Below are 22,743 nucleotides of genomic sequence, written 5' to 3' on the forward strand. Positions count from 1 at the left end.
CTATTTAACTTATTTTCTAGAAATAATCAAATTTTAATCCAAATGCAAAATTGGTCTAATTCCTGCCTATACCTAAACTTATATTTATTTCTGAAATAAGCGGTTCTTGCTTAATTATATCCGAACCAAATGCAACCTTACTGATTTTTATTTTTTTTTTAAACCAAACGTGTCCTAAACATGGTCAGCTTTGGTTCAAAAGATCTGTCTATATATAGACTAAAATAGAAATGTAAGGTACTCTATTCATGTTAATCTTGGAGCATCAAAACTATATAAAACTAACCAGAACAATTGTAGAGGTCTCCGGGGTATCCATTTATGGTAAATGCATCAGAAATGGTGGAGAAGATGCTCCTCATAACCTCTTCTTCCGCCTTGACCACATTCGCGCTCCACCACTCTCCTGCACATTTATATTTTTCAAATTAGGATTAAAAGAAAGCAACATCCTATAATATAAACTAATTACGTACGAAGCAAAAGGAAACATGCATCAAGGGATCGAACTATATAATAATCTAATAAGTGGAGAAAGGGAGAGAGCTGCAAAATAATCTTAGTTGAATGATACATACGTACGTCACTGGAGGAGATCGAGGATCAATTCCGACTTCTGAGTTCTCACTATTATTATTATTATTATTTTTTTGAAAAAAAGAAAAGAACCCACGTGACATGTTCTCTAAATACTGTTACACTTTGCCCGAATGCTAAATAATATAATAATGGATAGATAATTAATTGTTTCTATATTGTATTGACAACACCTACATTATTTCTGCATAGTAGTAATTAATTAATAATATGCTAGCTAGAGTCAATTAAAAGCGATCGCATCGTACCGAGGACGATGGTGACTTCGTCGTCGGGTTTGGGGAAGGGGAGTGCTTCAGTGCCCCCCTTGGGTCTGATGATGAGAGGTCCATGGACGGTCACCCGGTGGTAGGAGACATGAGCGTGCCACCACAGTGTGCCCTCTTGGCCCGTCACATTGAATCTGTAGGTTAACCGTTTTCCAGGCCGTATCGGACACTGCGTTACCATATTCGCCCCATCAGCCCAAGCACTTCCCAGCTGAAATACTCCGTGCCTACAAAACAATAGTAAATTAAATAAATTGCTTTAATTTATATACATACATATATTTTATAGCGTGAATACCGGCACACCAAGAGCATATTTGGCTGAAAGATTTGAGATTTGGAGTAAGAATCAGAATTATTTATTTTCATTACTTTTGTTTGGTTTGAAAAAATAATATTTTAATTTTTATTTCGGAAGGAATCTCATTTTCTAAAGTGATTCCCACTATGAAGCGAAAATAAAAATAGAAGCTTTTTCTTAATTTTTTCTCACTAACAACTATTTAAATTTAAATATCAACATATTTTAAAATTTAGAATAAATTATAATTTTCAATTTGAACCTGAATTACATATTCAAAATTTTAAGTTGTAATTTTGTAAGTTTAAATTTAAATTCTTATATAGTTTTGATGTTTGAATTTGGATACAACTCTAAATTTTGATTTTGAAGTCTTTTGACAATACCCACATATATATATATATATATATTCGGAGGGTCTAATATCACTTGAATTTTTGAGCATCATCTTCCAACCATCACAAGAAGGTAACAATGTGGGGCATTTTGATCAATGCAAATTTTCTCATTAAGCTTTTATTTTTCAAATTTATTTCTCGTCATGACAAAATTTTGAAATTCTTTCGCCCACTTATTGACGACTGTAAACTGACTGTAATTTTCTCGCCGTTGAAACTATTTAGGATGGTAAAAATAAAATATACAACTTTATAAAATTGTTGAAGATCCTAAAATTTATACTTTTACATAAAAAGGCAAAAGGGATAAGAGAGGAAAATGAAGGTGAAAATCGATGGCTTGAAAATTTTCAGAAAATTTTCAAGGTGCGTAGAATAAATACTTTACAAATTAAGGGTCAATTCCGGGTAGTGGATAAAGAGGGAGAACTGCGCAAACTTCTTTTTAATTCATAATTTTTAAATTGAAAGGGACATGCAAGTTTGCTATCTGTGTGTAATTTTACTACTTCCGCAAGAACTTGTGAGATTTGAATAATATTGTATTGAGTTAATTTACCAGTGAATCGTCATGTCGAACGGCGATTCATTGATGACGTGAACTACAACGGAATCGCCCTCGGTGACTTGTATTGCCGGCCCCGGATATTGGTCGTTCACCGCGAGGATCACTTTCTCCTTGCACATGCGGCTTACGGTCAGGTTCCTTATCTAAAAAACGAGTAAGGCAATCGAACGTTACCGGCAACTTCAACTTAGTGGTAATTACGATCTTGAAACAGCAAATCATTAAGAAAGGCAATTTTGAAGTAGACCGGCCCCTCAAACAGATCAGCAATTCTGAAGTAGACCGGCCCCTCAACTTTCGTTTCAATTAATCATTGGCATTTCTGTATTTCAGTTAATGTAATTTGTCATGTTGAGCTGTTTCTAAAAAAATTAGCAGCTCCGTCAGCTGTATATAAATCGTTAGTACTTCCAATTCTATTTACGTATAAGTTGTTGGAACCATTAAATTTAACCGAACCGAAGCACTCTTGAATTTAGTAGCATTTTTTTTTTTTTTTTTTCAAATGATTCGACTAAAATCACTCAAATCAAAGAAAATAAAACTATGGTTACAGGGAAAAAAAAGATATATATATATATATATCTGATCGAGTGGGTGATTTCACATGGCCTGTAGTTGAGGAGTAGTCTTCATACACCTCGACCGAAAAAAAAAAAAAAAAAAAAGAAAAGAAGCAAGTCTAGCTGGTTTCGGAGTTAAGTTAAGAGAGAATCAAGCAAAAGGAGCTGAAAGGATTTACATGGAAAGTGTGCTCCACGGTTGCTGCATTTGCCTGCGAGCCGATGAATGTGAGAGCAAATAATGCGAAGGCGAAGACGGTCGGCGGCATCATTTCTAATCAAAGATGGAAAAGCTAACTAGAGATGACACAGAGAGAGAAAAGAATGAGCCTACACTCTTGAGAGGAGGCCGATGGATGAGGTTGGAGGAAGGAAGAACCAACCAATTGTAAGGTTTGAACTTCCTTTCCTGCGCTCAATAGAGTTAATATTGGGACTGCGCACATATATAGAAACGCAAATATGTTTGAGAGCCGACGGACGGAATCAATTAGTGCGCTCACGTTGAATAAAATAAGATCTACCAATTCACTGGTCAGAGGCTCGAGATTTGAACCCCACCACGCCATGTCAGGAAAAAAAAAAAAGAGCTTACCGTGGTAATAAATAAAAAATAAAATCAAACTTTTGTCCGCTTGTGTGCTAATGCGAAAAGGTTTGGTAAAATAGTTATAAAAAATTAGAGAATTTATTAAGTCATGAGGCTATTGATTTTTTCATAAAATAATTGTTACGCCTCGGGAACCAGCGGAAGCTCGCCCGGTGCGTGTCCAAACCCGCCATATGCCTACAACATATAAGGCGTCTACAACAAAGCGATAAATAAAACAAAAGTAAACAAACATCTAGTGATATCAGAGAATGAATACAACTAAATTCTAATGATAAGTGAAAATATAAAAGAACTAAACAATTAACATAATACATAAAATAGATACATCACAAGATCGCAATACAAGATATTAGATATACAAAAATGATGGTCTCTACACATAGGGTACAAAACTCTCTCTCTCCAACTAAAACAAAAGGAGAGATAAACCACTTAAAAGTAAAGCTTCTCACTATCTAGGTAGAGGCGACACCCTTGCCGCGGTCCCTAACCTCTTCCGTAGTGAAAAGCTCTGTAAACAAAAATAATAAAACAAAGGGCGTGAGAACTATTAATCAATAGTTTCCAGTGGGTAAGCCGTCGACATCAGTGAAATCCAGCACTAGGTCATGGAGGCATAAATAGTATGATTTAACATTTAACGGAAATAAACAACATATGTAATGGGCATGTAACAAATTTTACTAGCCTACTATGTCTCTACTTGCATGAGTTTCACATGTATAAGTGTTATTCTAATATGAATGAGTATATACAACTAGTATGCACTAACTAGTATAATGTCTACATTTCACTTTTGTTCAACCTTGTTCCAATCATGTAGGACCTGCACAAGTGTAATCCGGCTTGTGTCGTGCCTAATGGCCCCGTGGTATTCAATATTCCCACTCTAGGAATGAGCCTCCCCTACGGTATCCCATTTCGGCGCACAATCCCTCACGGGCGAACTTATGTCGCGTTGACTATCTCCGGAGCGCCGGCTTATGGGGAATGACCCTCACAAGCATGTGCGAATGAGTACAATGGCAAGCAAGCGTATTCATCCGTCTCAAATCCAATGTCATCATGTCTAAAATATGATATGAAGCTAATAACCCAATGGCCTATCACTATGTCATCAAGTAAGAGTTTAACCATTTACTAAGTTGAATGCCACTTTATGACATTAATGTCCACTATGTCAAGCATGAGTTCTATGTCCAAGAGCATGCTATACTTATTATTTTCACTAAATGAAACATGATTTCAAGCCATATAAAAGAATGCCATTCACTTGTATGATTACTATATACTTGTCTCTCTACTACATAGAGGTGAAATAACATGATACATGACATATACATTTTAAGCATTCTAAAATTCACATATACTTTATCTAGCATGATTTTTTATTTTTACAATAAAGAATATAACATAGAGCGAGTTCACCTATTTCGGTGAGGTCAAACCCACCGAGAACTCCTCGTATCCCCTTCGTTTGCATGAACGAGGATGCCCACTAGTCTTCTAGCTCTTTCATGAAAATTCTAAGAGGGTTAGGGGCAACGAACGAACACCCCACGAGCTCATCTTTAACCAACCCATAAAGAGGTAAAAATTTACCTTATATGGTGAAGAACCCTCCCAATCTCCAAATGGAAGCTAGAATACTTCTAATCCAACCTAAAGAAAAGTAAGAGAACCATGAATTAAGCCCCTAAGGCTCTACCAAGAAAAACCCCAAAAGAAACCCTAATTTCAAAACTAGATTTTTATTCACAAAAAACCACCAAATCATGATCCAAATGAGAGATTTAAGTTACTAACCTCTCAACAAGCTCCAAACCAAGCTAGGAATGTGCTAGGATTGGAAATCTTTCCTCAAACAAGCTCCAATCCTTGCTCCAAGGCTTCTCCAATGGTGGGAAAACCACCAATATGCAATCCTTGCTCTAAGGCTTCTCCAAATCCAAAGCAAAAGAGAGGAAAAAAGCAAGAAAAATAAAAAGGAAACCCACATCTTCTCCTTCTCTGATTGCAACACAAAAAGGCCCCCCTCAAAGGGGTAGGGTGCTATTTAAAGAAATGCTACAATCTCAAAAAAACCCCTAAAAAACGTGCAGACTGCATCTGCACTGCTTATCGGTACGCGGGCTGGAGTACCGATACCTCGCAACAGTACGCGCAAACCCGAGCCTCGGTCAAGCGAGAAAATACACAGGGTACCGATACCCTCCTGATGCAGTACCAGTACTAGGTCCAGTACTGGTACTCGGGCGATGCAGTACCAGTACTCTGCCTAACAGAGCTCAACCCTAGAGCACCCCAAAACCTGCATTTTAGAGGTTTTGTGCTAAGTACCCATTCTTGCTCCTCGGGATGCGAGTTACAGGTCGAAACACAATCAAATACTCTCCAGAAAATTCGAAAAGGCTCAGAACACTAATTAAACAATCGAATCTTGCAATTTGCTAAAGTTTAGTTTGTTACATTCTCCCCTCCTAAAAAGGAGTTTCGTCCGCGAAACTAGAAAGCAAGTTACCTCAAGATTTCATCTGAAAAGGATGGGGGTAGCGCTCCTGCAGTGCGCTCTCCAACTCCCACGTGGGCTCGCGTTCATTGTGGTTGCTCCAAAGAACCTTCACATAAGGAATATCGCGATTCCAAAGCTTCTTCACCTCGCGAGCCAAAATTCGCACAGGTCGCTCTTCAAAGCTCAAGGCATCCCTCAGCTCTAATGGTAAAGCATCCAAGACGTGAGCCGGATCGAAGATGTACTTCCGAAGGACTAAAACATGAAATACATCGTATACTCTCGATATATTCGGTAGTAAAGAAAGCCGATACGCTACCGGGCCTACACACTCCAAAATCTCATAGGGTCTGATAACCCGAGGCTCAACTTTCCCTGTATGCCAAATCTTCTTATTTCCTTAGTCGGCGAGACCTTTAAGAATACAAGATCTCCAACCTGGAATTCCAAATGGCGTCGATGCTTATCAGCATAACTCCTTTGCCTACTTTGAGCCGTCAACAATCGCTCTCTAGCGAGGCGAACCTTATCTTCTGCTTCCTGGAGCACATAAGGGCCTAAAGCCAATCTCTTGTCAACTTCACTTAAATGAAGAGGTGATCTACACTTTCGTCCATAAAGTGCTTCAAAGGGTGCCATCTTGATGCTTGCTTGATAACTATTGTGATAAGCAAACTCTGCCATCGGTAAATACTGCGACCATCCTCCCTGAAAGTGTCACGCCCCGGGACTCGGCGGAGGCCCGCCCGGTGCGTGTCCAGACCCACCATATGCCGGCAACATATAAGGCGTCTACAACAAAGCGATAAATAAAACCAAGATAAACAAGTATCTAGAGATATCAGAGCAAGAATACAACTAAATTTCTAATAACAAGTAGGAGCAATAAATACTAACAACTATCATAATCCAAAAGTAGATAGGTACATCAAGAGATCCACAAGGATACAACTAAATACAAAATGGTGGTCTCTATACATCGGGTACAAAAACTCTCACTCTCTACAATTGTAAGATATGGATCCCGAGGATCTAAAAGGTAAGTAACACCTAGAGGGGGGTGAATAGGTGTAATCCGGCAAACTCGAAAAATCTCGATGCAAACAAAACAAAATAGCGGAAATTAAAACAGCACACCGAGAATTTAACGTGGGAAAACTCCAATTCGAGGTGAAAAACCCACGGGACCGATCACGCAAAGAAAATCCAATAAGAAAACTTGAGTACAAGTGATTTCGACAAAAACCCACGACTCAATTTACCGATTTCTTGTTGACGGTGATCTTTGCCGGTCCTCGATCGATAGGAATCCACCAATCGACCTTGCTGCAACTCCTCGCAGCGTCAACGCCTCAACTCCTCGAAGCGTCCACCGAATCCTCGGCTTCACGCGAGATCCACGCGCCGAACCTCCTTCCGGAGCTTGTAGAATTGAAGATTTGTGGTGATTTAACTTTTGAAAACCATAAGCTATGAGGGTTCACCTTTAATCAACCATCTACTTGATTCTCGTAAGAAGTATCGAGTAAAAACGAAGAATCAAGCCGATGTTGATTACTAGAAACTCATCATGTAAATCTAAGCATTGAAACGGGAAGAAACAAGTTTCTAGAGTTTAGAATTGGTAAAATATTCAAAGCCTTAATTTTGGATGACCCACATAGCTTATTTATATGTTTAGAAGACTTAGAAGTAGACTAGGATTGCAAAAAGTCGTTTTCAAAAACCTGTGTCGTCCTCAGAGACCAGTCCTCTCCAGGAGACCGGTCTGTGAGAGACCGGTCTCTCAAGTAAGGAACCGGTCCCTCCCTGCGTGACCAAAAACCCAATGTTCGGGAACCGGTCTCTCAAACTTGAGACCGGTCCCTCGCTGCGCGACAGAATCACCAAGGTTCGGGAACCGGTCTCTCATCACAGGGGACCGGTTGCATCATGTTTTACGCAGTGAGGACCTTGGGGGAACCGGTCTCTCCATCTCAGAGACCGGTCCCAGAACACAAGAAAGTTTAGAAGTTGTTTAAAAACAATCTAAGCCTTCTGAACTTATTCTAATTATGTATCTTCACGACAAATGATCTTTTCTTCATACCTTAGGTGTCGATCTTTCTGAATGAGTCTTCGTCCTCCAATTTGAATCTCTTCTCAAAAACTTCTGCGATCAACTCTTCAAGACTCCAAACAACTTTACGAAATTCGCCAACCTATAAAATCCTTAACAATCTCCCCCTTTGGCGATTTCGTGACAAAATATAACACAAAGTTTGTATACAACCAATAAGTCATAAAAAGAAGATCATCGCAATCACCAAACGATAATCTCCTGCATGATCAATCCAATAAACAAAATTTACACTTTTACAACCTTAATACAAACTCTATGACTTAGACATGGAGTCTTGAAGTCTTGAATTATTCCTGCAAAAACATTCTCAAAACATAATCAAGATTTAAGTATCAAGAATATCAAACAATCAACTAAAGTTCACACTTCATAGTTCATAGTCAAACTAACCGAAAGCACTAAGTCAGACACCTAAAGCATCATAGTTCATAATTAAACATCTTAACTAACTAAACATCAGGAATGCATTAACTAACTAAACATCAGGAATGCATCATCATCATCATTAAGACCATCCCACCCATCTCCCCCTTTTTGTCAGAAAGCGCCAAAACGACAAAAGGAGAAGCTCGGTAACTCCTAGTCAGAATCATCTCCTGGAGGTAAATCTGCCCGACAACATCCCAATTTGTCAAAAATCATATTCAACAAGCGCTTCATCTTGCTCACATCCTTACGAATCGCAGCTTGTTCTGCAGACAACTTTTGTAGCTCCTCAGATAGACGTTGCTGCTCGCGATACACCGATGAAAAAGAAATATCTTCCTCAGAAATGTCCATAGAAGGACGGGAAGAAGTAGCAGTAGCAGGAGGTGGAGCTGCAGGAGGCGAAGAAGCACGTTGAGACGGCGTACGAAGCTGCACCGAGGACTTTACAAACGTCCTTTCATTGATCCGACCCAAACTGTGCTCGTATGATGTACACCTAACATCCACCTCACGAAGTCGCAAAATCCGCATAATTATTATAGGAAATGGTAACCTCTCATTTTGCCCAGAGGTTTTGATGTCTTTCGCCATCCGCCGCCAGATCAGAAACGGAATATTCATGTTAATGTTTTTCGCACTCACAATATCTGGCCTACCCAAGAGATACATGTACAGAATCCGATCCCATCTCAAGATTTTCGTGTTCGCGAGAGGCATGATATTGTAGCAAACCACAAAGTTCAGAAACCTGTACTCCATTTTGAAATCTTTTGACATAACCATAATGCCGTTTGATTCAGTACCCGGCATACAAATAGTGTTCACAACACGGTTCCAATCGCGAAGTGAGTCGAATCCAGCCTGAAGATACTCCACTCCATCAGTCGTTGCTTCCATCTCTAGCACCGAAGCTATTGTCTCAGGAGTGATGGATAACTCAACACCACGGACAGAAGTCTTAAACACGTACGGACCCCCGTCGGAGTCACTGAGGTGACCTGCTCTCATGTAAAATTCTCTGATCAACTCCAAACAATAACCGGTTTGCTCCGGGAAATCACAAATCTGATGAAGATTCCCCTGTTCAAATAAATCCTGAAAACCCGGCACACAACTAATAATACTGGCCACCCAACATCTCGCTCACCAATGCAGTGTTTCGACGAGTACATTGACCGTCGATTAGATGGAACATCCTGTAGACTGCGACGTGGTGGTTCAGAGCCCGGTTCTCGAATCTCAACACCCCCGGACTTACGACGACCGGAACGCTCAGTCGCCTTTCCTTTGCCTTTATCCACGGCTTTTCCTTTGCCCTTGCCTTTCCCAGCGTCCTTATCCTTAGCTAAAACTTCAAGAACAAAAGTCTCCCAATCCTGCTCGTCCTCCTCAGATTCATCACCCGAGGCATATTCACTCCCTTCATCTTCCGGTTATTGCTCAACCGGCCTCTTAGCCGAGGAGCGCTGTCGCTTGCTACCGCGACCACCCCCAGCCATAAGGACAACAAGCACGAGAACCCACGAGTACATTTTTGAAAATTACCTGTTAAACATAATGAAATATACATATAAAATTTCCTTAAAACCAAAAATGTCAGCAAATTGGTATATAAATATTAGATAATCCTATGGGCCACATGATCATATAAATCATGAACAAATCAAGCATCAAAAATCAGTAAAATCCCAATTTTCGAAAAATTTGAAAAAATTAGGTCTTAAGGAAGAACACATAGCTAAAACAACCAAACAATTGTATCAAAATATGAAATAACCTATGAAAATGTTTGACTAACATGTCTAGAGGTAAGATCAGGGCAAAAATGAAAAGATCTAACAACACAATGTGAACAAATCCTCCAAAAATTGAAAATAAAGCATAAATTCGGATTATAAGATAACAACGAAATAAAATCCGAGAATCATACCAAAATCAAGTGTAAATTGATGAAGATTTGAAGCAAAAGCACCCTAGGTATGTTTAAGGCCCTGGGGAGAAGTTAGAGCGAGTTTGGTAAAGTGAGAAGAAACCGGACCACAAACCCTTATATCGGTCCGGGCGGAGGGACCGGTCTCTCTTCCCTGAGACCGGTCTCCGAGCCAGAAATTTTTCAAAAAATTTAAACGCGGCCCGAAAAATCCAAGAAAAATGTAAGGGTACTTCATAATATTTAATCATCACAAATAACCTATTTTCACCAAAAAAAATTTTAAATAAAATTTCATAAATGAATTTTGAAAAATCAATTTCAGGGATATTCAAAATTTCAAAATTTTTAAACCGAAAATCAATGAGAATTCTTGATACATATAAAATAAAATCCCACACATCATGCAAGATCTTAGAAATAAATTGTATCATTTTATCATCATATTTTGTTAAAGAAAATGAAATAAATATTTCTCAAAATTGTGAAATTAACATAACATGATTAAATTGAGTTATGCACATCGTCTGAGACAGGAGTGGCTCTTTGAGCATATTTTATTAACATTCCACCTTATATCATCTACAAGATGTATAGCCCTTTGAGTATATTTGTCACGCCCCGAGCTCCGCCTCTTTGGTCGGATTCGGGCACGCCGACAGACCGCCGAACGGACAGAGCTTCCCCTGTACGTTCTAGGCGTCAACAATCTATACAATGCAATACGAGAGGTTCCAAACAGGAACTGTATTCAAGCACAGATTGCATCAGTATCGAAAACATAAAGTGTAAACTATACTATTACAAGCATTCATCTCAGAGATTCTTTTACATTTACAATACTTTACATTCACATAGCCACATATGCTTTTGAATTACTACAAAACTTAAACAAATTACTACACTTTTGTTTCGTTCCACTTGAACTCTGAACTTGACCTTGACCACTTCAGGGTATTGCTATCTCGGTCTCAGTGGTGGGGCGCTATGTACGAAACTACGTCCTGTCCTCGCGCCGCTGCGCCGCTCACGTGCAACCTGTACCCCCAAAACAACACGGGGGTGAGAACTATATAAATATAGTTCCCAGTGGGTACGGCCACCCAAGAGAAGAGCTCGACCCACCAGGTCCAAAGGAGGCAACAGTAGGTTAGTCCACAAGTAGATAGATAATCAATTATGCAACAAATAAAACCTTACCTTGCCTCGCTGCTATGCAATATGCAATACCTGTAAATCTTGTCAGTAGATCACTTGATTCTACTTTATATCATTAGCCATTCATTATTCAATAGCATTCTTTTCTCTTTATTAGTTATTCACGTTCATTAGCTGTTCTTTACTTATGGCCGTTCTATTCTTTCTTAGCTAGTTTCATTCATTAGCTATTTTCTTTATTCTTTACACTTTTATGCTCACTGGCAATTCTTTCCTAAGGTTACTTACCTTAGCCATCTAGCCACTCGACTCAGTCTTGAGTCAATCAACCGCGGAGTACCGCGTCAAATCAGGCTCGAGGTCAAGGACGTCTCACAAGCACCTCAGCCCTAGAATCCACTCGACAAGGATACCCAATCTATAGCTCATAATATAGACATAATGTAAGATATCATTACCCAATCTTTTAGTTAACCCTCTGGTTAACAATAACTCACTGACACTATCCCAAACATCGGGGAGACGCAACCTGCACCCGACGGGACTGTCAACTGGGGGAGACGCACCTCCTGGTCCAGTAAAGATGACTACTCCGGAGCTCATCGTTCAAGGAGGAGCGACCTACCTTGAACCAAACAAATGTGAGTATGATCTGATCCTCCTTTAGAGGATTCAACAATAGACAATGTCACACTGAACGCTAACCAGCTCTTTATGCTAGTTTCACACTTTGCTTTCTCGATGCTAACCCAATTCCTAGTTAGAATGTCACCAAGTTTACTAGTGTTATAGTTCATGCATTCATAGGGTTCTATGTTCACATTCTAAGGTTCACAAGTCCTCATTGGTGATAGGACTTTACATTTGCACTTGCACAATGGCGATCACCCTATAATACAGGACATGACTACAATATCAATATATCTGAATATGCTCAAATACCTCCTATGTCAAGACACAAGGTTTAATGCCACTCGATCTATTCATTGTCCTAGTTATCCACAACCAGGGTTATCATTGGCACATTTTCATTTACCTTGTTACTGTTCAAATTCCTACTCAGTTAGAGTTGTCGATTCATACCCAATTCTTAGGGATTAATAAAGTTTGCATATTCTCACTTATCTTATTACCATCGAGGTTTCGAGTTGAATTAGTAACATTCATATAGCTCGTACTAAAGTACATTCATTTTCATATATGTTCAGACATAGGCATCGAACTTCTACTTCAATTATGTAGGCTTTAGCATCTTTGTTCACAATTCATATTCAGCTTACATGCCCGTGGCATTTACAGGTTCCACCTGTTATATCATATATTTACTCATATAAGGATAAGGAAAAGCGTTAAGAGTGAAACGACCAAATTGGCCTTTTAACTCAGCAACTGTTGTTGCTGGTGCTTGCTGTACCGGTACAGGATGATGGTTGTACCGGTACACCAATGCGAATTTCACAGGGCAATGCTCATCTTGGCTTCCCACAATCACATCATGTGATTTCATTTCACTTCCAAGTTTCCATAGCAATTCCCATAGCTTTCACGTTCATAAATCGATGTTTAGCTATAAACATCCACATTCATAAGCATTTAACACTAGCTTTCACGGATCATGTATCACAATTATAGACACTGTAGCATTTGTATTCGCATTTCGACCATTTCATATTGAGCATTCAATATCCATGTGCATCTAGCATTCATATAGCATTCATATAGCATTCATATTCATGTTCATATTTATAGTCATAGTGCTAAATGGTCATATGTCGATATATAGTTCCATATATGCGTCAAATAAAAACATGATCTACTTTGGCATGGAAGTGACCTAATCACTTCGGTAAGCACAACCCACCTTTCTTTGATGCCGGAATGGAAGAAATTCGCTTCTAGTGCTTTCCCGAGAATCGCGACCCGCGCTCGCGACTTTCGACGTCGAAAACCTTCTTTTGGCAATATCTTCGCGTAGGAGCGTCGGATTGCCGAACCGACTTCGCCAGCGAGTTTCTTTTACCCCCAATTTGGTTTGTACGTAGTCAATTTCGTGTTCGGACTTCTATCCTGCAAAAGTGCATTGTCGGGTCAGTTTTCGATAAAAACGAGTTTCAATGCACTTTTCACAATTACATAGCGTAATTCAAGTCTTATTAGCCCAAGAGCTTCAAAACAGTTAATAAAAACTGTCCAAATACTGAAACTCCATTTTTCTCTTCTTTCTTTTTCATTTCTTTCTTTTCCTTACTTTCTTTCTTTTCTTTTCCTTTCTTTCTTTCTTTCTTTCCCTGCAACCTGCAGGTTTTCTTTTTTTTTTCTTTTCATTCTTTCTTTCCTTTCTTTTCTTCCTGTTTTTCCTTTCCCTGCAGCAGCTGCTGCTGATGCTATTCCTGCTGCTGCTGCAGCTGCTTGCATGCTGCTGCTGCTATTCAGCAGCTCATGCTGAGCTGCTGTTCCTGCGCCTGCTGTGCTGCGCAAGCAGCTGTTGCTGCTGCTGCTGCTCAGCAGCCCTGCTGAGCTGCATGCTGCTGTTCTTGCTCCCCGCTACTGCTGAAGCAGCTGCTGCTGCTCCTGCTCAGCAGGGAGAGAGAGATGAGAGGGAATAGAGCAAAGAGAGAAATAGAAATCTTACTTGCTTTCTTTCTTTTTTTTTTCCTTCTTCATCTGCTTCTTCTTCTTCTTTTTCTTCTCTTTTCTCTTCTTTTCTCCATCTCTCTCTCTCTACGTATGATGCTGCAGAGGGGAGGAGTGGCAGGGGATAAGGATGAAGAGGAGCCTGGCAGGGGGTTTAGTGGAAATCCACTAAGCATGCTGAAATTACCATAACGCCCCTCGACTTAAGCCATTTAGCGTCACGGAGTAAATATCTTCCGTAAGCCCTTCCGACAGTCCGATTGAGCTCAAATTTGGCAGGAATGTTCGTTTTTCCTTAACAAGTCCACTGAAATTTTAACATTTCAGTTTCGACCCCGTTTGGTCACTGCGAACTGTCCCGCACTGTAATCTTTATCTGATCACTTCCTTATGCAATTTCTCTCTCTACAGGTGTCAGAAAAATCAGAAACTTCAAAACTAGCCTTATATTAATGTTCCTGACATCTCTGCCAATTTTCATAATTTTCTGACACTGTGCATTTTCTGCTAATTTTCTCAGTCCCGTTCTTTACAGAAAATTCTAGATTTTCCGTTTTCACTCCGATTTCTTCCAAACATGTCCAAAATATACCAAGGGACCTTTACGAGCTACCAATTCCATTTGGAAGCAATTCCTTTGCATTTTGACATTATTGGAGCCGAATTAGCAATAAAGTCAGCTCCAATGCACTTTCTCCCTTTTTGCATTACCACTTCGCACTGAATACTTCCAAACCCTTTGAAAAAACACGCCCTGAGCTTTTCCAAAGCTTCACAATTAATTCGGAGATGCCACAATTTATCCTTGCGCTTTACTTTAATTCTTTTAATCAAAGTTAGCGTCGGGAATCCGAAATTCTCTTTATTTTTCGTTCGCGCCCAATTTGCGCCGAAACACTTGTTTATCTCCGAAATTCATTCCAACGCATCACAATTCACTCTAGGATGATGTCCAACTAGCTCACTCCTCACTTTGACCTTCTAGGTCAAAGTTGACATCGCAACTCCCAGATTCTCATATGTTACATTCTCCCCTCGTTAACAAAAGTTTCGTCCGCGAAACTTAGATACATATTACTCTTCATTGTTTAACGGAGGGAGGTAAATTCCAACACCATTTCAAGATTTCTCAATTTCATTCCATACTATACTGAGTTTTTTTCCAAATCAGTTTCTACGAACACTTTGTTCGCATTTCCAATCTCAACTCGTCATCGATGCTTATCTCAGCAATTCTGACTGATTTATCCATAGGACCAAGCTTTTGCTTTCACGGTCCCTAGACATAATTCACTTGAATACCTTCGATGTACTCCAGTGTACAACCCTTTCAGGGTATACGGCTAAACCACTCATCCCAATTCGGTTCATAAGTTACCGATCCGATATAGGCCGATTGCCTAACTCAACCGTGACATGACATAATGCCGCTCGCTCGTAAGCGTAGACCCAATTATCACTATTGGGCGAAATTCTTATTAGAGAATTCGCACATACTCCAACCAGGAGCAACAAGACCTCGAACCACAACAATTCCTCGGGTTGGGTCACTACACACTCTGTGTGCATCACCGATTTCACGGTCCAACACGTGGCATTCCACGTACTCGGGTCTATGCTCGGGCTCCCGTCCTGACCAAAACTCTCTGCCCTACCTGCAGGTATCGGGCCGCTGTCTCTCACAGCTGACTGCGCCTACCCAATGGGTCCAGGCTCCACAGTCCACAAGTGGTCCAGGCACGGACTGTCCCCAAGCACTACCCGCAAACGTCGTCTCACGCGACACGTTCTACTGAGCACACGTATCACTATCGGCTCCTACGCACCTAGTGCGAGCCACCAGCCCTACGAGTGACCTCTGGCACGCTTCACACTTCGCAATGCTAAAGTGCTACTGCCAACGCACTCACGGCTGAAACGAATCTGTACTCTACGAGCACCAACACTCGAGCGCTCTACACGAATCTCGCATTAGGCAACTCTTGCCTATGCACTCAACTACACGGGCACGACCCATTGACCTCACTTTGAGATATTGTTAGGTCCTCATGCACGTACCAGACGCAATAGTGATTCTATTTTCACTGTTCGATCTACTAGGACAACCTGCAAAATGCTTAGTCTTACGCAAGTTCCACGAACATCGTGACTTGACTCTGGCAAACCACAACTCACATTAATTTGAGAGTTGGTCAGCTACTACCACTATTATCACACTATCACCAGCGATTTGCTAGTGCCCTCGGATTCTCTACCTGTTCCAACAGGTACTACGCATCCACAACACAAGCATATTTGGGTCTCTACAATCAATCACTACTATCCTCATACACAAACATGCAATGCACCAATTTGCCCGGTCATCACCAGCTGTTACAGATTTCTCAGCCTGGTCTGTGTATTCACGGTCACTCGCCGTTCGCCGCGAACCCCTCGGTTGCTTTATTCTCATTCGCTCTCCAGACAGTGTCGCAGGTGGCACACTTGCAAGTTGTCCCAGAAAGGGAAAGGGCGTCGCCAATATACTATCACTCGCAAGCACTCATAATCTGGGTATTCCGGTTGTCTACATCGAGTGCACTTTCCTTCCCACTGCACGCAACATCGTGCCCAATGGGAACCACCACAAATCACACATCGTGGGGAGGATCGAGTAGAGGATGATGTCGAGAGGTGTCCAAAACTTGACTGTTCATCTGAGTTACTTGGTAGTGGCTTCACTCGCTTACATTCCTCCAACTCGCGCTCTTCACGCACAAAGGCGTTACCTTGCTCTATCCATAGAGCCCGATCCAAGACTTCAGTAAAAGTCTGTAACTTGAGATTGTGCACCGTGTTGAAAATATCAGGCCGAAGTCCTCGTACAAAACATTCAGCTCGATCCTTATCGTCTTGTACCACACTTGGAACACAACTCACGATACGGGAGAATTCTCGCTCACATTCCCTCACGGAGCGGTCTTCTTGCCGCAACTTTTGAAACCTGTCCCGAAGTTTTCTCTTTTCATCAGCTTTTCATCAGCTTCTTGACAGTCACTAAAGCCGCTAAAGCACGCTTCCTTTCACCTTCCATCTGTGTACTAACAGAAGTCGGAGCACCCGACCCCGACGGAAATGCCTCTGTCGCCACTGTCGGCCGTACACGACGAGCCGAAACTGGTGTAGTCACCAACTGCTCCACCATTTCCTGGAGTCTTTTAATCCGCTCTTCTTGGCGCAAAGCAGCCTTCTGCTGACGCTGCACCACATCCGTTTGTTGCCGCACTACTCCCACGAGTGTGGCCAACTGCTCGCGAAGCTCCAAGTCTCCGCTCTTCTCGTTCTACTCGGGGACACCACTTGTCCCATCCCGCGCCGATCTAATCAAAGATCGCCTACGCGCCCAGAACCTGACACGACAACTCGGTCAGTCCGCGACCCTCTAGGCCGAATACGAAACGACTGATACGAACTCAAATCGCGCGCGAAAGTCATGCAAGGAAGCTTATTCCCATCCCTCGGTCTTCATGTTGTGTCGACCCAACATGAACTCACTTGGCTGAGAATAAACTGAACCTTGAATCTACCTCTAATATCCGTCTTAGAGGTTTACTAAACTTGACCCAATTGCTTTTCCTTTCGCCACACGTCACAAGTCCTCGTCACTCACGAGCGTGAGTCCTTACGGTTTACTATCCTAGGTCTCCTAGGTCTGCTTAAACCATTTCTTTTATTCTCTGTGATGCTCTTTTATGCTCTGATACCATTTAATCTGTCACGCCCCGAGCTCCGCCTCTTTGGTCGGATTCGGGCACGCCGACAGACCGCCGAACGGACAGAGCTTCCCCTGTACGTTCTAGGCGTCAACAATCTATACAATGCAATACGAGAGGTTCCAAACAGGAACTGTATTCAAGCACAGATTGCATCAGTATCGAAAACATAAAGTGTAAACTATACTATTACAAGCATTCATCTCAGAGATTCTTTTACATTTACAATACTTTACATTCACATAGCCACATATGCTTTTGAATTACTACAAAACTTAAACAAATTACTACACTTTTGTTTCGTTCCACTTGAACTCTGAACTTGACCTTGACCACTTCAGGGTATTGCTATCTCGGTCTCAGTGGTGGGGCGCTATGTACGAAACTACGTCCTGTCCTCGCGCCGCTGCGCCGCTCACATGCAACCTGTACCCCCAAAACAACACGGGGGTGAGAACTATATAAATATAGTTCCCAGTGGGTACGGCCACCCAAGAGAAGAGCTCGACCCACCAGGTCCAAAGGAGGCAACAGTAGGTTAGTCCACAAGTAGATAGATAATCAATTATGCAACAAATAAAACCTTACCTTGCCTCGCTGCTATGCAATATGCAATACCTGTAAATCTTGTCAGTAGATCACTTGATTCTACTTTATATCATTAGCCATTCATTATTCAATAGCATTCTTTTCTCTTTATTAGTTATTCACGTTCATTAGCTGTTCTTTACTTATGGCCGTTCTATTCTTTCTTAGCTAGTTTCATTCATTAGCTATTTTCTTTATTCTTTACACTTTTATGCTCACTGGCAATTCTTTCCTAAGGTTACTTACCTTAGCCATCTAGCCACTCGACTCAGTCTTGAGTCAATCAACCGCGGAGTACCGCGTCAAATCAGGCTCGAGGTCAAGGACGTCTCACAAGCACCTCAGCCCTAGAATCCACTCGACAAGGATACCCAATCTATAGCTCATAATATAGACATAATGTAAGATATCATTACCCAATCTTTTAGTTAACCCTCTGGTTAACAATAACTCACTGACACTATCCCAAACATCGGGGAGACGCAACCTGCACCCGACGGGACTGTCAACTGGGGGAGACGCACCTCCTGGTCCAGTAAAGATGACTACTCCGGAGCTCATCGTTCAAGGAGGAGCGACCTACCTTGAACCAAACAAATGTGAGTATGATCTGATCCTCCTTTAGAGGATTCAACAATAGACAATGTCACACTGAACGCTAACCAGCTCTTTATGCTAGTTTCACACTTTGCTTTCTCGATGCTAACCCAATTCCTAGTTAGAATGTCACCAAGTTTACTAGTGTTATAGTTCATGCATTCATAGGGTTCTATGTTCACATTCTAAGGTTCACAAGTCCTCATTGGTGATAGGACTTTACATTTGCACTTGCACAATGGCGATCACCCTATAATACAGGACATGACTACAATATCAATATATCTGAATATGCTCAAATACCTCCTATGTCAAGACACAAGGTTTAATGCCACTCGATCTATTCATTGTCCTAGTTATCCACAACCAGGGTTATCATTGGCACATTTTCATTTACCTTGTTACTGTTCAAATTCCTACTCAGTTAGAGTTGTCGATTCATACCCAATTCTTAGGGATTAATAAAGTTTGCATATTCTCACTTATCTTATTACCATCGAGGTTTCGAGTTGAATTAGTAACATTCATATAGCTCGTACTAAAGTACATTCATTTTCATATATGTTCAGACATAGGCATCGAACTTCTACTTCAATTATGTAGGCTTTAGCATCTTTGTTCACAATTCATATTCAGCTTACATGCCCGTGGCATTTACAGGTTCCACCTGTTATATCATATATTTACTCATATAAGGATAAGGAAAAGCGTTAAGAGTGAAACGACCAAATTGGCCTTTTAACTCAGCAACTGTTGTTGCTGGTGCTTGCTGTACCGGTACAGGATGATGGTTGTACCGGTACACCAATGCGAATTTCACAGGGCAATGCTCATCTTGGCTTCCCACAATCACATCATGTGATTTCATTTCACTTCCAAGTTTCCATAGCAATTCCCATAGCTTTCACGTTCATAAATCGATGTTTAGCTATAAACATCCACATTCATAAGCATTTAACACTAGCTTTCACGGATCATGTATCACAATTATAGACACTGTAGCATTTGTATTCGCATTTCGACCATTTCATATTGAGCATTCAATATCCATGTGCATCTAGCATTCATATAGCATTCATATAGCATTCATATTCATGTTCATATTTATAGTCATAGTGCTAAATGGTCATATGTCGATATATAGTTCCATATATGCGTCAAATAAAAACATGATCTACTTTGGCATGGAAGTGACCTAATCACTTCGGTAAGCACAACCCACCTTTCTTTGATGCCGGAATGGAAGAAATTCGCTTCTAGTGCTTTCCCGAGAATCGCGACCCGCGCTCGCGACTTTCGACGTCGAAAACCTTCTTTTGGCAATATCTTCGCGTAGGAGCGTCGGATTGCCGAACCGACTTCGCCAGCGAGTTTCTTTTACCCCCAATTTGGTTTGTACGTAGTCAATTTCGTGTTCGGACTTCTATCCTGCAAAAGTGCATTGTCGGGTCAGTTTTCGATAAAAACGAGTTTCAATGCACTTTTCACAATTACATAGCGTAATTCAAGTCTTATTAGCCCAAGAGCTTCAAAACAGTTAATAAAAACTGTCCAAATACTGAAACTCCATTTTTCTCTTCTTTCTTTTTCATTTCTTTCTTTTCCTTACTTTCTTTCTTTTCTTTTCCTTTCTTTCTTTCTTTCTTTCCCTGCAACCTGCAGGTTTTCTTTTTTTTTTCTTTTCATTCTTTCTTTCCTTTCTTTTCTTCCTGTTTTTCCTTTCCCTGCAGCAGCTGCTGCTGATGCTATTCCTGCTGCTGCTGCAGCTGCTTGCATGCTGCTGCTGCTATTCAGCAGCTCATGCTGAGCTGCTGTTCCTGCGCCTGCTGTGCTGCGCAAGCAGCTGTTGCTGCTGCTGCTGCTCAGCAGCCCTGCTGAGCTGCATGCTGCTGTTCTTGCTCCCCGCTACTGCTGAAGCAGCTGCTGCTGCTCCTGCTCAGCAGGGAGAGAGAGATGAGAGGGAATAGAGCAAAGAGAGAAATAGAAATCTTACTTGCTTTCTTTCTTTTTTTTTTCCTTCTTCATCTGCTTCTTCTTCTTCTTTTTCTTCTCTTTTCTCTTCTTTTCTCCATCTCTCTCTCTCTACGTATGATGCTGCAGAGGGGAGGAGTGGCAGGGGATAAGGATGAAGAGGAGCCTGGCAGGGGGTTTAGTGGAAATCCACTAAGCATGCTGAAATTACCATAACGCCCCTCGACTTAAGCCATTTAGCGTCACGGAGTAAATATCTTCCGTAAGCCCTTCCGACAGTCCGATTGAGCTCAAATTTGGCAGGAATGTTCGTTTTTCCTTAACAAGTCCACTGAAATTTTAACATTTCAGTTTCGACCCCGTTTGGTCACTGCGAACTGTCCCGCACTGTAATCTTTATCTGATCACTTCCTTATGCAATTTCTCTCTCTACAGGTGTCAGAAAAATCAGAAACTTCAAAACTAGCCTTATATTAATGTTCCTGACATCTCTGCCAATTTTCATAATTTTCTGACACTGTGCATTTTCTGCTAATTTTCTCAGTCCCGTTCTTTACAGAAAATTCTAGATTTTCCGTTTTCACTCCGATTTCTTCCAAACATGTCCAAAATATACCAAGGGACCTTTACGAGCTACCAATTCCATTTGGAAGCAATTCCTTTGCATTTTGACATTATTGGAGCCGAATTAGCAATAAAGTCAGCTCCAATGCACTTTCTCCCTTTTTGCATTACCACTTCGCACTGAATACTTCCAAACCCTTTGAAAACACGCCCTGAGCTTTTCCAAAGCTTCACAATTAATTCGGAGATGCCACAATTTATCCTTGCGCTTTACTTTAATTCTTTTAATCAAAGTTAGCGTCGGAAATCCGTAATTCTCTTTATTTTTCGTTTCGCGCCCAATTTGCGCCGAAACACTTGTTTATCTCCGAAATTCATTCCAACGCATCACAATTCACTCTAGGATGATGTCCAACTAGCTCCCTCCTCACTTTGACCTTCTAGGTCAAAGTTGACATCGTAACTCCCAGATTCTCATATGTTACAATATTATTCTTATTTTTTCTCTTTCTGAGAGGTACTTTTCTTTTGTCTCACATAGACACTTTAATCAACATGTGGTACTGCACACACTGACCGGACGACCGGGGTGGTAGCTCTTTCCTCCATGTGGTGGTAGTTTTCACACTCCCAGCAGGGATGTAACTCTTTCCACATCTTGAATTTCAGAAATATTCATAGCTAGAATTAGAAAGACTCCCCCTAAATCAGTGCAACCCTCAAGTTAAAAATATTATAGTTATTTCAAAACAGAGAAAGATTTATTCATCTCAAAACTGATAATCAAACAAATGATTGCAACATTCAAAGTTCGACGCATGAGGTGCTGAATATGATTCAACATGTTAACTAGAATCTTAATGATTTGATCGTTTAAAAATATGCCAATAGAGAATAACCCTGACAGTGATCAATCAAAAAATAAATATGAAATAATTCAAGTCATAGACCAAATCACGTCCCAAAATAGCAAGATTATTCTCGAAATTCAATCTACTGTCAAACACAGAAAAACATGCAAGAAAAGAAACAAAATATGCACCATGCACATGATCTGTGGCTCAATAGAATACATCTAGATTGATGGATTCATACCAATTGCCTTTCTCAAATGCAGAAAACGTTTTTGATCCAAAGATTTGGTTAAAATATCTGCAAGTTGATTTTCAGTTGAAAT

The 22,743-nt window shown here is 40.8% G+C and overlaps 1 protein-coding gene and 2 long non-coding RNA genes across 3 annotated transcripts; all 3 read right to left on the reverse strand.

Moving 5' to 3' along the window:
• Window positions 1-260: 260 nt before the first annotated feature.
• On the reverse strand, window positions 261-3,126 carry LOC109706109 (laccase-24-like). The gene is made up of 4 exons (XM_020226914.1): window positions 2,876-3,126; window positions 2,125-2,276; window positions 846-1,093; window positions 261-406 (listed from the first exon to the last, which is right to left on the reverse strand). Exons 1-4 carry the CDS (start codon window positions 2,966-2,968, stop codon window positions 282-284), a joined length of 618 nt encoding a protein of 205 aa, XP_020082503.1. The 5' UTR covers window positions 2,969-3,126; the 3' UTR covers window positions 261-281.
• A 7,947-nt stretch (window positions 3,127-11,073) lies between these two features.
• LOC109706107 lies at window positions 11,074-14,306 on the reverse strand. Its single transcript, XR_002215075.1, has 3 exons — window positions 14,093-14,306; window positions 13,322-13,527; window positions 11,074-11,340 (listed from the first exon to the last, which is right to left on the reverse strand). It is a non-coding gene; the product is annotated as an uncharacterized LOC109706107 (long non-coding RNA).
• A 6,054-nt stretch (window positions 14,307-20,360) lies between these two features.
• On the reverse strand, window positions 20,361-21,262 carry LOC109706108. The gene is made up of 2 exons (XR_002215076.1): window positions 21,025-21,262; window positions 20,361-20,459 (listed from the first exon to the last, which is right to left on the reverse strand). It is a non-coding gene; the product is annotated as an uncharacterized LOC109706108 (long non-coding RNA).
• Window positions 21,263-22,743: the final 1,481 nt, after the last annotated feature.

This window comes from Ananas comosus, unplaced genomic scaffold (assembly GCF_001540865.1).
Source record: "Ananas comosus cultivar F153 unplaced genomic scaffold, ASM154086v1, whole genome shotgun sequence".
Lineage (NCBI taxonomy): Eukaryota > Viridiplantae > Streptophyta > Magnoliopsida > Poales > Bromeliaceae > Ananas > Ananas comosus.